Source organism: Orycteropus afer, unplaced genomic scaffold (genome assembly GCF_000298275.1).
Source record: "Orycteropus afer afer isolate SDZICR_OR568_19922 unplaced genomic scaffold, OryAfe1.0 scaffold00196, whole genome shotgun sequence".
Lineage (NCBI taxonomy): Eukaryota > Metazoa > Chordata > Mammalia > Tubulidentata > Orycteropodidae > Orycteropus > Orycteropus afer.
In genome coordinates this window covers 6,330,770-6,348,228 of record NW_006921783.1, presented here as the reverse complement: position 1 = coordinate 6,348,228, position 17,459 = coordinate 6,330,770, and the positions used below count along the sequence as shown (strand labels likewise).

Below are 17,459 nucleotides of genomic sequence, written 5' to 3'. Positions count from 1 at the left end.
AGCTCCTTTTTATTGTCTCAGGAGTAAATTCCAACTTGTGAAGGGCATAGAAAACGGAGACTGGGGAGCTTGGGGTTCGAGACTGGATTTCTGCCTCCTGCGTCGCTTGGGAAGAGCCTCAAGAGCCTTGGGTCTTGGAAGGTCGGGGTTTCCGCGGTGTCCGAGGAGCGGCTAGTGAGGCCGGAGGAACCACGTGCTGTATGGACAGGTAAGGCAAATGGCTCCTTAGAGTTCCAGCTACAAGGCCCCGGGCTTCCGCACGTGAGGGAGTTGGGGGAACGGATTTTTTGTTGAGTACATGGGCTGATTTTAGATTCAGAAAGTGAAACCAAGCGCAAGTTAGTAATCCAGAAAAAGGGAGAAATAGGAATATGCCTTCTCTGGCCAAAACACAGACTGCCTTAAGAAGAGGACAAAGAATGCGCCATAAATTTTGTTCCCGAGGAAGTAGGTATTATCACCCCCATCCCACATTTCTGCTTAGTTCTGTGGCAGTTTGGCATTACTCTAAGGAAGTCTGAATATCTCTGGATAATTTCCACTTTCTCATTAAAAATAGCTAGCAAAACAGCCTAAACCCCAAAATTTCAAGTCTGATGGAATCTCCCGGTAATCAAATGTGCAAGTGATTTCAAAGGAAAGAACTAACTTGTAAACCTACACTTTAGTTTAAGATACGGTTAATGAGTTTTAGGTGCCAGGGGGTTATACTCTGTAGTCCCCAGCTAATTTTTTAAAGGTGTGTTCTAGGTGTTTGCTTGAAGACTAGTGGTGTTCGTTTTTATTTTATTTTATTTTTTTAAATTGTGATTTGGGTGAAAGTTTACAGAGCAGATTCATTTTCCGTACAGCCGTGCATACACATTTTGTTTTATGGCATTGACTACAGTTCCTCACCATGTAACAGCTATTTTCCCACTTCCTCCCCATAGTTACCTTTTCTGTGCCCTTCCCTCCCATGTACTCCTGTCCCCCTGAACTGTCACCCTGTACAAACACTGCCTTTCTGTTTTCCCACCACTGATCACTCCAAGGAGTGGAACTACCCGATGTAAATGTTCACCCTATATTTCTGTCTATTTTTTGACTGGAAGCCACAAGAATAAGTTCAATTTGAAAGCTGAAGGTTAACTAGAGATCACAGTCTCAGGGGTCTAACCAGGATCTATCAGACCAGCAAACCTGGTCTTTTCTTTTTTGAAGGCTAGTGGCTTTGAATCATGGCAAGTTTTATGTAGCGACAGTGCTGGACTTGGATGACTAGCATTCCAGGCTAGCCCACAAGCACTGGGTCTTCTGTAAAGTGGCTCAGCTACAGGTCTTGTGAGTTCTGAGTTTCCCCATGGTGTCATCATCCTCCTTGAGCGCTTCAGGGTAAGAAATGATTCCCATCGCTTTCTCTACATAGTAGATGAACCAGAAGGGGATCATCTATGGCAGGGCTTGGTGCTGAGGGGGCTGGAAGGTAGACTGGGAGGAAAGGTGGACAGACCGTAGTTACAAAGGTTGCAAGAAAAAATGAAGAAATGGGCAGCTTCACAGGGCTTGCACACCAGGTGGCCGGGCTGGGGCTGTGTGGCTGGAGTACAGAAGCCTTTTTGGGGGTAGAGATGGTGAGTCTCTTCTGCCAGGTCAGCAGAAAAGGTGAACTCACATTTGGGGCAGTACTCGTGTGTAAGAAACACAAAAAACCTGTCTCCTGAGATTACCTTGAGCAGAATAGTAAAATGGCACACTAACTAAAGGATTATTACCCATAAGGTTGGTGCCCTATTTAAAAACCATCAGTATGAGACCAGGTGGTCAACAATGACTTGAAAGCAAAGATGAGAAAGAAGATAAGGAGCAGGGAAAGTAGAGTGCTGGAAGGGAACAGATTGAACACAATTAAAGAGAGTGTTGACACATTGTGATAAATGTAGCTAATGTCACCCAACATTTTGTGTGAAAGTTGTCAAATGGGAACCTAACTTGCTGTGTAAACTTTCACCAAAAACTCAGTGCAAGGTTATTTTTTAAAAATGTGAAGAACACTGATTGTGAAATAGTGCTATAAAGTTCAGTCTGTAGGAATCCATATCTCCGTTTGCTGTTCTGTACAGTTATGCCACATGAAGACTATTAATAAGGTTTCAATGGGCACTTAAATGACTGCGCTTACCTGGCTGCGTTGTTGTTCATCTACCAGGGAACTTCTGAGACTTCCTCCCTCAGTTCCTTTTTTTTTTTTTTGAGACTTTTTAGCATCATGTTCATTACTTTGTTTCAGGGACCTAGGCCCAGAGAGTTCATTTAAATGAATGACAAGTTTCTTAGGAAGTAACTTCTTCCTGACTTAGCTTGAGCTTTTGGGCAACCTAAGGGAACAAATGGTACTGCCTTTTAAAAAACTCAGAACCATAACTCCCTCCCTCAAAAGATTAACGACAGACTTCTGTAATCCTCCCTGAGATAAAACTGCTAATGAAAATTGGATACAGTTCTTCTAGAAAACAGTTTTGACAGTATATGGTGAGAACCTTAAATATTTCATCACTTGACCCAGTAATTCCATTTTTAGAAACCTCTGTGTATGTATGTATATACTTTTTATACTTATCTAATTTTAGCTTATTTATATATTTACAGTCACATATAACCTTATGTTTTGCCTTAACCCACTGTTCACTTACATTGATCTAGACTCTTTCTTGAATTATGTCTTAGTTATCTAGTGCTACTATAACAGAAGTACCATGAGTGGATAGCTTTAACAAACAAATTCATTGTCTCATGGTTTAGGAGGCTAACAGTCCAAATTCAGGGTGCTACCTCTAGGGGAAAGCTTTCTTTCCCTGTCGACTCTGGCGGAAGATCCTCGTCTCCTTTCACCATCTATGGGCATGACATTCCTTGGAGATCTCCATGTGTCTTGGCATCGGTCCTCCCCTGGGTCTAGGAGGTTCTCAGCTCAGGAACCTCAGGTAAGTAAGAAGTGAGCAAAAAGCTTCATGGATTCTTCTTTCTTGGTGATAGCCAAGTCCCTCTTACATCTATTCGCTTTAATCTCTTTTATATCAAAAGAGATGGACTCCACATACAACCTAATCCTGTAGATTGTATCCTGCCTCCTTAACATAACTGCCTCTAATCCTGACTCATTAGCCTCATGAGGTTAGGATTTTCAACACATAGGATAATTACATTAGATCACAGAGTGGGAGATAATTATATAATACTGAGAATCATGGTCTAGCCGAGTTGACACATTTTGGGGGGCACAATTCAATCTATAACATTCTACCCTTTGCCCCCCCCAAAATTCATGTCCTTGCCACATGTAAAACATTTTCAAGACATCATATCATTTCAGAAGTCTTAAGTCAATTCTTAAGTTCAAATTCTGTCCTGGGGCAAAGTTGCTCTTTCTCTGTAAATCTGGAATATAGGTTATCTGTTTCCAAAGTACAATGGTAGGACAGGTACAGGGTAGACATTTCCATTACAGATGGGAGAGATTGGAGGGAAAGACGGGGTTGGGTATCTAGCAAATCCAAAACCCAGCAGAACAATTTGCATTAGCTCTTAAGGCTTGAAAATAATCCTCTGTTCTCTGAAACCATCCAGGCAGTGGCCTTGCCTTCCAGACTCTAGGTGTTGGCCATGTTTGCTGGATTCTGGGTAGAGGCCTCTTTGCCCTGGACTTCAGCTCCACCTTCCAGGCCCACTTTGATCGCAGCTCTGCTCCCTCAGCTTTGGCAGCCCCGTTCTCCTTGTCCAAGTAAGTGGAGACTCAACCCTTTGGCCCCAGCAGACCCTGTTCTTTTTGTTCCTTAGGTATGACAGTACTGCCCCCATGGCTTTGGGCAGTGGCTCTGGCCCCATCTCCCTGTCACTAGCGAATGGCAGCCCTGCACGATGGAACTGAATTGGTGAAGATCTGACCATTTGAAACTTAAGAAGCTGTGAAATGTGGCATGGTTCTACCATGGTTCTACCCTTTGAGACCCCAGAGGTCATAACCCTACCCTTTGAGACAGACAGCGCTGCTTCCAGTGCACCTTGTCTCTTCAGCTTCTGCTTCCTGGTTCCTTGATCTTTTGGCCTGTTTAGCTCTCTTGGGCCAGCCTAACCTCTGCCCTGCTGAGTCCCCTGGTAGATGAACAACAACGCAGCCAGGTAAGTGCGGTCATTTGAGTGTGCATTTAAACCTTATTAATGGCTTTCATGTGGCATAACTGTACAGAACAGCAAAGGGAGCATTACAAAGCTCATGAGCTCTACTGATAAATGCCTGGAGGCACCCCACTCTGCCAATAAGCCTCTGCCTAAAGGCACTTAGCTCTCTCGCTCCAGGGGTCAGCAAGCCTAGCTCCATCAGCAAGTACCCAGAGGCACCTCACTCCGCCAGGAAGCCTTTTGCCTGAAAGCACTCAGAGCTCTCACTCCATGGGTTGGCTCCCATGCCATTTTTCACCAGTCTCCTGGTCTGCTGCTGCTGTTTTCCCGGTGCTGCTTCTTGTAGCCTACATTGTTTCTAGTGTGAGAGTTCTGCTCACTTCCTTCTGAGCCCTCACCAGAATTCCCTTTGACATCTGTAACTCCACTAACAGTCTCTTCAAAGCAATCTAGGCTTTTACTATTGTATGTATGTATGTGTGTAAAGTGCCATCAAGTCTGTTCCAACTCATAGCTACCCCTCCTTGGGTTTCCAAGGTGGTACCTCTAAGGAAGTAGATTTCCCAGTCTTCCTTCCAAGGAGTGGCTGGTGGGTTTGAACCGCAGCCTTCTGGTTAGCAGTCAAATGCCTTAGGTACTATGCCACCAGAACTCCCAGGCTTTTACTATTAGGCACTTTAGAACTATTCTAGCCTCTACCCATTACCCAATTCCAAAACCACATTCCACATTTTGGGTATCTGTTGGAGTAGCACCCCATTCTTCCAATACCAAATTCTGTCTTAGTTATCTACTCCTTCTGTCACAGAAATACCACAAGTGAATGGCTTTAACAAACAAATTTATTCTCACAGTATGGGATGCTAGAAGTCCAAACCCAGGGCACCAGCTCTAGGGAAAGGCCCTCTCTCTGTTGGCTCTGGGGAAAAGTCCTTGTCTCCTTTGAACATCTGTGGCCCAGCATTCCTGGGAGATCTCCATGTGTCTTGGCAATAGTCTTCCCCTGGGTCTAGGAGGTTCTCAACACAGGGACCCCAGGTAAGGAATTTGTTAGTAAAAGGCTCCAAGAAAGGTTGGTAGTCAAGTCCCTCTTACCTCTGCTTGCTTGTTTAACCTCTTTTACATTTCAAAAGAGATTGACTCAAAAAAATCCTACATTATTAACATAACTGCCCCTAATCCTGCCTTAGAGATCAGGATTTTCAACACATAGGATAATTATATCAGATCACAAAATAGAGGATAATTATATAACACTGAGAATCATGGCATAGCCAAATTGACACATATTTTAGGGAGAACTCATTTCAATTCATAACAACATAAGATTTTTCTCCCTTGTAGGGTTCCATTCCTCACCTTACAGTCTGGCTTCTTTTCCATCTGCCTGTCTGACCTGCCATCTCCCATTTCTAACAGATCTTTGTATATGTCTGAACCATATTTGTATGCAAAGTTGAAAGACTTTCCCGCGGGATTCTAACCCCCCCAAAAAAACCTCACTGCTATCAAGTCGAATTTGACTCATAGCAACCCTCTGTGGGTATCCAAGGCAGTAAATCCTTATGGAAGTAGATTGCCCAGTCTTCCTTCTGTGGAGTGACTAGGGTTTGAACTGCCAACCCTCTGGTTAGTAGTCAAATGCCTTAGGCACTCAGTCACTGGAGGTTCTTGGGATGCTAACACTCGGTACAGATTAGGAGATATGATTAGCATATCCAGGTCTCAATGTACTCACTAATTGGACTCCTGTTTTACTGTATGCACAAAATAATTTCAGGTAAATTTAAGATTTTAAAATAAATATTGGTGAGTACTAGGTTGGAGAAAGATTTTTTTAAATCCACAAAAACACAAATCTATAAAAAAAAAGATTGATAGATTTTAGTACATTAAAATCCAAAGACAACATGTGAAGAATAAAAGAAGCTACAAACTGGAAGAAAATACTTGCATCACACATTACTGATAAAGGATTGCTATCTAGAATGTATAATGAACTTTCATAAATCAGTAAATAAAAGGCAATACAATCCAATAGAGAAATAAGTGTATAGGAAAACTGAATGTCCAAGAACATAGGAAAAGATGGATAGTTTCGTCAGTCAAGTATAATTTAAAATGCTAATGAAAAAACCATTTCAGTCCCACCATACTGATGAAATCTGATATTACCAGTTATTGGCAAGATGCTGGTCAGACCATTTATACAGTGCTGGTGGGAATGTAAATTGGTACAACCACTATGGAAAGCAGTTTGTTGATTTTGTGTGTGTGTGTGTGTGTGTGTGTGTGTGATTTGGGTGAAGATTTACAGAGCAAATTCACTTTCCATACAGCAGTTCACATATACTTTGTCTCATGACATTGACCACAGTTTACCACAATGCAACAGCTCCCCTCCCACTTCCTCCCCATAGTTAACCTCTTCCCTTTGTCCATCCCTCTGTGAACTCCTGCCCTCTGAGCTGTCTTCCTGTGTATAAGCAGCCCTTTTTTCTCCCATGATTATTCTCTCCAAGGAGAGTATCTACTTGAGGTAAATGTTCAACTCATATGCCTGTCTTTTGTTTGGCTGTAAACCACAGGTGTGGGTTCAATTCCAGACCTGAAGGGCAGCTAGGGACCATAGTCTCAGTGGTTCCACCAGGCTCTATCGGACCAGTAAACCTGGTCCCCCCCCCCTTTTTTTTTAATTTGTTGATTTTTGATAAAAATGAAGATGTGTTTACCTCATGATTCAGCCAGGGCCACCCCAGGATACACAAGACCCCAAACATATTTTTGTGAGGTCCTTGTCAACATAAACAATTTGAATGAACCACAGTCAGCATGTCAGCACATTCTGAAAACCCAGTCTCAAAGTCCTGCAAAAGAAGTACTGCTCTTGGTAGTGGAAGTGATCCACTTGCCAGGCTGCCCTTCTGGAACCAGGACCTGGCCACAGTATCCTAGGACAACTCTATAGGCATGAGTCCTAAGGCTTGTTGATGAGATGGTTGAGTACCCTAAAGAGGAGAAATGGGGACCTGGCCTTATGTAGTTTTATCCAGGCTTGGGTACCTGCTGGGATAAGACTACTGGGTCTGACTGGTCCCAGGCACTGGGGGAGATTTATAAAGATTCAAGGATGGCACTCCAGAACATGGGAGTGAGAGGAATCTCTGAGGGCGCAGGTAGTGGCAGGAACCCTGGTGGCCCTTGCCCATGAGGAGCTGTCACCTGATTTCCTGTAATTTGAAATCAGCTGCTGTGGACAACTTAGTGCTATATTTCCAAAGATTTCCCTAGATTCACATTAAAATTAATGTCCAATATGGATACGAAGTTCTGTGGAAGCTCCAAGGAGGGAAGGACCAATATGAGAAGGCTGGGAAAGATGAGAAGAGGGCATGAGAGTCCCAGAGCACACCCATGCAAAGACTCAGAAGCTCCAAGTCACGTGGGGAGAAGTGACTACTGTGGTGTACCTGGAGTGGTGTTATTCACTGAGCACCTAGTCTGGTCCCTGAGACTTGCTAAGTGTTTTGTGAATATGTTTCTTTTTTTCTTAGACATGGGACGCTTATATGAATTTTCTTGATCTAACTTCAGCTGTCCAAATAGTCTTGGGCCCAAGTTAGCATTGCATAAATGTGATGAGAATTTATAGAGATGCGGTGGTATCCACAGCCTGTAGCTGAACCTGTGCCAGGGCTTCCAGGACAGTGGTCTAGCAGTGGACAGGAATATTGTGGTCTCTTTGTAATCTTCCCTATTTGAGCGACTGCAGCCTGTGATAGACTTTACCCTCAACTGCTTTGAGTCAGTTGAGAAACCTAAAATCTCTTTAGGTTTCCATCTACAGTGATGCAGTGATCCCAATAGACCCAAAAGGGACAGGGCTAATAGAGTTGGGATATATACACTAAAGCAGAGCTTTGGTGTATAAGAATACCTCATAGAAAATACGTGGATATCTTATAGGAAAAAGGCACAGTGACTTAGCCAACCTTGCTTAAGATAATTGCCAGGATTTGTGAGTCTAACTCATCCTTGTAAGAAGGACAAATCAGGAACATGGCCACGGAGCGTATTCCCAGTGAATTCTCCACAAAAGGAGATTATTAATGAAGGTAAAAACTGAAATTATTAGAATAGAAATGAAAAAAGATGTAATAAAACCAAAATCTGGTTCATCAAGAATACCAAACAGACTCCCCTCGTGGGCTTATTTATGGAAAAGAGAGAGATGAAACAAATTATGACATGAGTGATTAAAAAGGAAATAAAAGCTCAGATAAAGATGAGATGAAAAGAATCTAAAGAGGATCACATAAAACTATGGCAACAAATTGGAAAATTTAGTGGGAGTAGAAATTATTGTGGGAGCTCAGGTAGCATAGTGCCTAAGGCACTTGACTGCAAACCAGAAGGCTGGCGGTTCAAACCCACCAGCCACTCCTCGGAAGGAAGATGGGGCAAACTACTTTCATAGTGATACTGCCTCGGAAACCCAAGGAGAGATCTCTATGGGTCGGGTCCGACTTGACAGCACATGACAACAACAACAGAAATTACTGTAATCTTAGCTCAAGAACTGTTCAAAAAGCTTACTTTAGACTTGAGCATTGCATCCAGTGGAGTACACAGAATGACAGCCTTTGCTGGGATTACCTCTAAGTCACTGCCGTTGAGTCGGATCCGACTCATAGCGACCCCTCCTTGAGTTTCCAAGGCAGTATCACTACGGAAATAGACTGTCCAGCCTTCCTTCCAAGGAGTGGCTGGTGGGTTTGAACCACCAGCCTTCTGGTTAGCAGTCAAATCTCTCCTACACAGCTCCTATTCTGATGGCTCTGTCTGTTTCACAGAGAGATTTCTTTTCTTTTCTTTTTTTTTTTTTTTTAAAAAACCACTTTATTGTGATTTGGGTGAAAGTTTTTTATAGCAAATTACTTTTCTATTCAACAATCCATACACATTTTGTTTAATGGCCTGGATTGCAGTCCCCACAGTGTAACGGTGCTCCCCCCACTTCCTCTCTGTGATTCCCATTTCTGTTTGTCCTTTTTTTCTATCCCTTCCTACCTTCTGGCTTTATCAGTGGGCAAATTCTGCCCTTTTGGTCTTGTATGGTTGATTGTTCTAAGGGGTGCATACCTCCCTGGTGTTATTGTTCACTTTGTAGACCTGTCTGTTCCTTGGCTGAAAGTTGAGCCATGGGGGTGAGTTCATTTCCAGGCCTGAAGTGTGTCTAAGGGTCATTGTCTCACAGATTCTCCTGGTCTCTATCAGACAGTAAGCCTGGTCTTTTTTTATGATTTTGAGTTTTGTTCCACATTTTTCTCCCACTCTATCCAGGACCTTCTATTGTGATCCCTTTCCAGAGAAAGATTTTTGTTTGGAAATTGGATGGCTGCTGGGAAAATGAACATCAGTATTGATTTGGAAACTAACTATGCAGAGTTGGTTCTATATGTGGGAAGAATCACTCTTGGGGAGAAGAACAGAAAAAGAATGAAAGATTGTCAACTAAGAAAAAAGCAGAACGAAAATGTCTCACGAGCTGTGTGTGCTTTGCTGAATTCTGGTGGGGGAGTGATCAAGGCTGACATTGAGAATGAAAACTATGGTTACCAAAAAGATGGAATAGGATTAGATTTGGAAAATTCTTTTAAGATTATTTTGCCATCTTTTGTTCATAAATACCTAGACTTCATGCAGCAAGGACACTGTTTTTTTATTTTTGTGAAGTCATGGAGCTCAGAATCCTCTGGTCTGCAGATTGCCACCGTGAACTCCAATTTGTACCAGAGAGACATAACATCTGCAAATGTCATGAATGCTGTTGGTGCACTGGAGTTTCTCAAAGAGAGGAAACAATCAGGAGGGAGACTGTGTTTGAGACCACAGTTGTGTCCAGCAAGGGCTCGTATTGATGTACAAGAAGAAAGTAACGTGGAAACCTTGGCTGCTGACTTTTTTAACAGGCAGCAACTTGTGTACAAAGAAAAGCTCACCTTTACTGAATCCACACATGTTGAAATTAAATACTTCTCAACGGAAAAGTTGTTACAACGCATTAAAGAGAGTCTCCCTCAGTATGTTTCTGCATTTGCAAATACTGAAGGGGGATATTTATTTATTGGTTTAAATGATGATAACCAAGAAATAATTGGCTTTAAAACAGAGACGAGTAATCTCAGTAAGTTAGAAAAAGATATAGAGAAGTCCATTAGGAATTTGCCAACCCATCACTTCTGTGTGGAGGAGAGGGAGATAAATTACTCATGCAAATTCCTTGAAGTATACGATGATGGAAGTCTCTGTGGATATGTTTGTGCACTCAAAGTAGAACCGTTCTGCTGTGTAGTTTTTGCCAAAAAGCCCGATTCCTGGCATGTGAAAGACAACCAGGTGGAGCAGTTGACCACGAAGGAATGGATCCAGTTCATGGTGGATGCTGACCCAAGTCAGTAACAGGGGTTAGCAATACATAGACATTGGGGAGGAAGGGTTTTTTTCCTTCAGGATTTGGGGCAAAATAAATAGACCTCAAATTTCAATACTTAATTTATTAATCTCTGGTGGATACAAATAGTCACTATCTCTTTTTTTCTTTTATCCACTTAGAAGGTAGGCATTCCATACAAGTACATACCTTTTTTCCAGCAGTGTTACCTGGTACAGAGGTTCCTAGGTGAGCAAACATCTTGCGCTCGACTGCTAATCTAACACGCTTCATGTCTACTCCCATCTGTCTTCCTTGCCACCTCTTTACTCATTTTCAAGGAAGCCTTGTCCTCAGTCCTTTTCTTTCTTTCTTTTTTACCCCCTGAGCTCAATTTTGGTAACTGTCCAATTAGAGGAATTTATTTCTTTCAGGAATACTTGCCTCTTTTATTTATTTAGTTCCTCCTTCACCTTTTGGTATCTTTTATCATTTATTTCCCTGAAGAAAACTTCTTCCATCTCCCTCTCCTGTTTCTTCCATTCGTGAGCCAAAATTTAACCCTAAATTGAACTCCTAAGAGAAAAATAATGCTGGTATTTTACCTGATTTTGGAAAAGGAAAGCCTCAGATAAGACCAGCACTAGCAACTTCTCAAGTCTCTGAAGATGCAAACTTCTTCCTCAGAATCTACTAAACTAAACAGCTCTCCTTCACTAGCCATCTCATCTTCTAACTTTAATTGCTTTCTAAATCAACTAATTATAGTATTTTTAATTACTATTAATGGATTTTTCCTGTTAATTTTCATGTGTCGTGCTTCAGCAGCATGAAGGGCTAGATTTGTCTCTGACCTAGGAATCTAACCACAATATCTAATAATGTTTCTATTTGGAAAATGAGGTCAGTTCTAAGCAGAATGTTTATATACTCCATATTAGTTTGCTGAGGGGCCTCCCTTATGGTAAATTAAGTGTGTGATTGTTCTTTTTAAGATTCTTTTAGGTGTTATGAAGAGATGTGCCTTCAAGGACCTACGTCATCATCCAGTCCCCGCAGATGGCCTGTTCTTAAGCATAAGAATTTGAGAAGTCAGCAGCTGAGCTGTCAGTCTCCAGGTAGTTTGATCTGGCTTCGGATTTGTTGGTGTGTGGTCAGGCCGCCTCCTCTTCAGATCAGCTCTATCTTGAAATCTGTCATCAAATCACATTCTCTTGGGTTTATGCAAATATTTTGGTGTTTTTAGTCATTGAATCTGTCAAAGTATAATTCTAAGGTTGCTGTCAGCTTTCTTTGGTATAAAAGGAACTATAGGAACCCCTTTACTTGAAAGTGAGAGAAATCCAGCATATTTTAGTTTCAATAAGTAAGAAAGTATATCATGTCACTGGAAAGTCTAGATTGAGACCCAGCTTCAAGAAGTCTAGATTTAGTTACTGAAGAAATGTCATCACTACTTAGTGTCTGTGATTCATTTATCTTTTTAAAACATTGTTGATGGATAATTGAGTTATTTCCTGTTTTCTGCTGTATGAACAGTGCTACCTTGAATTTTCTTGTTCGGTCTACTGGTACATATGTGCAGGAGTTTCTCTCGGGTGCACACTAAGGTGGGCCAGGAGGTATATGGATATTCAAGTAATAAGATGAGGCCAAATTGCTCTCCAAAGTAGATGGGTCATTTTACTCCCATCAGTAGTATGTTAGAAATGCCACATCCTCTCCAGTTGTCACCCTCCTCCTCCCTCCAATCAAAAAGCTACTAAGTAGTATCTTTTTATGGTGAGCGTTTCGCTGATTGCTGATTTGGTTGAGCATCTCTTCATATAATTATTGACCATTTTCATTTCATCTTCTGTGAAGTGCCTATCCTGTCTTTTGATGTTTTTTTTTTGTATTTGGCCTTTTTTTTTTAATTGATCTGTAAGAGTAACTTTAAGATCCTGAAATCAGATCTTCTGTTGGTCATAGATACAGATCACAGATACCTTCTCCAAGTTTGTGGCTAGTATTTTTTCCTTAAATCATATTCTCATCATCAGTGGTTTTAAATAAAGTTAAATTTACCGTTACTATGAATGTTTTCCTTTTTCTGAACATATTATAGTTATTTTTGTCTCTCTCGATAATTCTCAGTATCTCAATCATTTGCTAGTCTGTTTCTCTTATCTTTTTTTTTTTTCTTTTTTTTTTTCAGTAATTTGTCCTAATTTTTATCATGTCTCTTTTATATTGTGTCATGAGTGACAGACTGTAGAAGCTTTGGAAGATGTTGCATTCCTCCAAAGAGGGTTACGCTTTCTTCTTCCAAGAAGATAAAATTCCAGTGGATGACGATTCCGTTGAAGTTTTGTTTTATGCTTCTGTAGAGATAATTTCTTTGAATTTTTCCCTTTCTTTTAGGTCTTGCCTCTTTTGGAGTCTCAACTTAAAATCTGAGGTGTTTACTAAAGCCACTTTACTGGGGCTTGAGTTCTAGTCTTTTTATCCCCAGTACCATGAGGCTGATGAAACTTATATTCAATGTTTCTGGCTCCAAATTGCTATTTTTTTCTAGGTTTCTTGGCAATTCATTAGCCGATGAATTGAGGGGAATTTGTATGCATATGTTGGCTTTTCCTCTCCAATATCTGCTCCTCAAATCCCAGATGCTTTGGTAGCTGTGAACTCTAATCTCTTTTTCCATAGCTCAGTAAAACTGCTCATTTCTATTTGGGCTCTATTCACTCATGTCATGATAATGGAAAATATCCGTAGGAAAAAAACAGGTGAATAAAGAGTTAAATCTCGTACTCCTTTTCTGTCAAAGATTGTAGCCCATTACGTTCTGCTTTCATTGACTGCTAATTCCTTAAATAATTGTTTTATTAGTATAATTTTTACAATTTTTTTTGGGTGGGAGGGTGGTTATGGCTGGAATTGGAAGTTCCCTAGTGTTTTTACATTTTTTATAATTATTTCCATGTTTAGTACCATCAAAAAGGATGACATATACTCCAGAAACCCTGTACAAGGAGCTGTTTTCACGACATGAAGGACTTGCACAGTTGATAAGTAAAGAAATGGGCTTTGTCGGTGAAGGTACATTGATCTTTTCTAGGAGCTGGTCTTTGGATCTGGGCTTGGAAGAGAACCAGAACGTCATCTGTGATGCTCTTCTGATTGCCCAGAACAGTCCCCCAGTCCTATACACCTTTCTCAGGAAACTGGATGAGAAGATACAAGGCTATTCTACCCAGACTGCCCTAACTTTAAAGCAGAAGCTGGTGAAAATCGGTGGTTACACAGGAAAAGTGTGTGTCATGAGAAAGGTCTGCTTGAGTCCTGGAAACAGTGCAAAACCCCCTGATGACTCAGCCTTACAAATACTTTACCCTTCGTCATACAATCTTCAAACTACTCAAACAATGGAAAGCTTGCGGAAGGCCCTTGTAATAGTCTTGATGAGACTCGGATCTTTGCGTAAAGAGTTGGCTGATGAGATTTTCAGCTTGCTCTTAGGTAATCAGTATGGATTGCCTCAAAAGAAATACAAGGATGATGAACATTTGTCCAAGGCTCACTTGAATCATGGAAGGGAGACCAGGCAGCGATGCTTTTCATTGGATATTCTCTAATTCTGTGAAAATACGCCTTTAAAGAACTCTGCAAGGTAAGCAACTTGACCTGATAGTGGAAAATTATGTTTAGTCTATGTTAACTTCTTCCCAAGTAACCTTTATAGGTGTTACATAAAGGTTTTTAGTAAAATTATCTATTACTGACTTCGTATATAGTTTGTGGATAAATTTTCTTCCATTTCTAAATTAGGAAAAATTGTGGTACTTTTATTCTTAACTGCATCCACAATAAAAATCTTCCAGGATGTACCCAGAAAACCTTTAAAACTTAGAAAAGATTATCTTTGATGAACTCAGAAATTTTGCAGTATGTTTAAAGAAGAAGGCAAAATTCATTCACTTGAAATAAAAACTACTTTTTCATTAGACTGTTGGGGAGGCTGTGGATTTCTTAATTGCTCAGCTAGTGTCCTCAAAGGACCAAACAGATTGATGATTTTCCTAGAAACAGTTCTGAATAAAGAAGTCCTGAACATTCTCTCTGGCATAGTTTTAAAGAGAAGTAGCCAAAGTGTAAGTAGAACTTTTTCAGACGATAACTGTTCTCATCAAGAAGAACGTTTGACATTTCCCAGCCCTTTGAGATGAGTTAGGGGAGATGAGATGGAGCTGAAAGAAGTGACACACTCTTGGCTGGGTGTTCTGAGTCTGTGTCTAGTATGTTCAGTAGAATATCAGAACAGAGACCAGAACCCAGGTTCCTCAGCAAAGTCTCAGCCTTCTCCACTGCTGTGTTCAATGCTAGAGGACAGTGGAGCAATACATACAGAATTCTGAGGAAAAGTGAGTTTTACCCAAACATATTTTACCAAGCCAAGATACCATTTTAATATAGAGGCAACAGGCAGACGTTCTAAAATTAAAGAGCTTAAGGAACATCGCTCTTTAATACCTTCTTGAAAAACAACAGTGAAATCCAGCCAACAGCTGTTGTTGTTATGTGCTGTCGAGTCGACCCCTACTCATAGCGACCCCTCCTTGGGTTTCCGAGGCAGTATCACTACAGAAGTAGATTGCCCAACCTTCCTTCCGAGGAGTGGCTGGTGGGTTTGAACCGCCAGCCTTCTGATTAGCAGTCAAGTGCTTTAGCCACTATGCTACCAGAGCTCCTCCAGCCAACAGCTAGATGAATCAAAATAGAGAAATCAAGAGCAGGAAAAGCCATGATAAAGTTGGTATCCTTTGAAATGTTAAATTAAGGAAGAATTATAGCTATAGGACAGAATGTAGCTTTTGACAAAGTAAAACTAACAAATCAGGAAGTTGGGTGCAAATATATTTCAAGGCAGAAATTCTGTTATTACTATCAAAATTTAAAACGTTAAAATATAATTGTTAAAAGATGTTGAAATCATTATTAAGTTTTATTAAAATTATGTATGTGTATGTTCTTAAAATAAGTGGCAGGATTTATTCTAGTATACTAAGAGGAGTTATAGTGTTACAGAGGATTTTCATAGTCTGCATTTTTGTATTCTTACTTTTTTATAGAGAGCATATTTGTTTTTTTTGTAGCGTATTTTTATGACAAAAAAATTATGTCTTTAAATTTTGTAAACCTGCTTTTAATGATGAAATTTATTTTCTGTAGCACAGTTTCATTTAATAGTTCCACAGGTAGCCACGAAACCTGTGATATGCAGATGACACAACCTTGCTTGCTGAAAGCAAAGACTTGAGGCACTTACTGATGAAGGTCAGAGGACACTGTCTTCATTGTGGATTATACCTCAACATAAAGAAAACAAAAAATCCTCACAACTGGACCAATAAACGATATTGTGATTAATGGAGAAAATGTTGAAGTTGTCAAGTAGTTCATTTTACTTAGATCCACAGTCAACACCCATAGAAGCAGCAGTCAATAAATTAAATGAAATACTACCTTGGGCACATCTGCTGCAAAAGACGTCTTTAAAGTATTAAAAAGCAAAGTCAGTTTAAGGACTAAGGTGCACCTAACCCAAGCCATGGTATTTTTAATTACCTCATGTACATGTGAAAGCTGAACAATGAATAAGGAGACCAAAGAATTGATGCATTGGAATTACGGTGTTGGCAAAGAATATTGAATATACTGCCATATATTCGGTATAGAACACCAGAAGAACAAACACACGTGTCTTGGGAGAAGTACAGCCAGAATGCTCCTTACAAGAGAAGATGGCAAGATGTCATTTCATATACTTTGGACAATCAGGAGGGACTAGTCCCTGGAGAAGAACATCATGCTTGGTAAAGAGGAAGACTCTCAAGGAGATTGATTGACACAGTGGCTGCAACAATGGGCTCAGATATAGCAAGGCTTGTGAGGGTGGCGCAGGACCAGGCAGTGTTTTTGTTCTGTTGTGCATGGGGTCGCTATGAGTCAGAACTGACTCCACAGAACCCTAACAACAACATCATCAATCATTTTGTATATTTTTCTTTAATTAACTTTTAATTGTGATTTGGGTGAAAACTTACAGAGTAAATTGGTTTTCCGTTCAACAGCTTATACATATTTTGTTTCATGACATTGATTACAATCCATACAATGCAACAGCACTCTTCCCACTTCTTCCTTGTGGTTACCATTTCCCTTTGAACTTCTTTCCTATCCATTCCTGCCTTCTGAGCTTTACCCCTGGGCAAATGTTCTCTTATGTTTGATTGTTCTGAGAAGTCCATACCTTCTCGGTGTTACTATTCACCTCATAGGCCTATTACTTGGCTGAAAGTTGAGTCACAGGAATGAGTTCAGTTCCAGGCCTGAAGGGTGACTAAGGACCATATTCTTGGGAGTGCCATCATTTTGTATTTTTTAGGAAACACTCTTGCTGTTGGTATGTGTATATTTGTGTGTATGTATGTATGTATGTGTATATATATATGTGTGTGTGTGTGTATATTATTTAATTCAGTATTTGTGCCTTACCATGAATTTTGTTCACTCTGGGCTGTGGGGTTGATTTTAATAGTTATCCAAGAAAATTCTCATTCTCATGGAACAAGTTGATAATGGATAAAAATGAATAAATTATTTTGGATTTTGGGGGCAGAATATTCCTCATCTGGGTGTGCTACTGTTGTGGTAGCTGCTCTGACAAGAATATACCACAAATGGGATGGCCTTAACAAACAGGAGTTTATTCTTAAAATTTGGAGGCTTTAAGTCCAAGTTCAAAGTGCCAAGCTCTAGGGGCTGGGTAAAAGAAAGCCCCTCAACCTTGGGGTCCAGCTCTGCCTCCTGCTCCTGACCCACTGGA

General features: G+C 40.6%; 1 protein-coding gene across 1 annotated transcript; it reads left to right on the top strand.

Moving 5' to 3' along the window:
• Positions 1–9,531: 9,531 nt before the first annotated feature.
• Positions 9,532–14,208, top strand: LOC103202990 (schlafen family member 12-like). The gene is made up of 3 exons (XM_007947935.2): positions 9,532–10,612; positions 11,587–11,709; positions 13,562–14,208. Exons 1-3 carry the CDS (start codon positions 9,553–9,555, stop codon positions 14,206–14,208), a joined length of 1,830 nt encoding a protein of 609 aa, XP_007946126.1. The 5' UTR covers positions 9,532–9,552.
• Positions 14,209–17,459: the final 3,251 nt, after the last annotated feature.

Bases quoted from the DNA above. Each gene is read 5' to 3' on its own strand.
- LOC103202990 (XM_007947935.2), top strand. From the start codon at position 9,553: ATGGCTGCTGGGAAAATGAACATCAGTATTGATTTGGAAACTAACTAT. The intron at 10,613-11,586 runs GTCAGTAACAGG...GTTCTTTTTAAG, and splicing joins CATGGTGGATGCTGACCCAA to ATTCTTTTAGGTGTTATGAA. The intron at 11,710-13,561 runs GTAGTTTGATCT...TTCCATGTTTAG, and splicing joins GCTGAGCTGTCAGTCTCCAG to TACCATCAAAAAGGATGACA.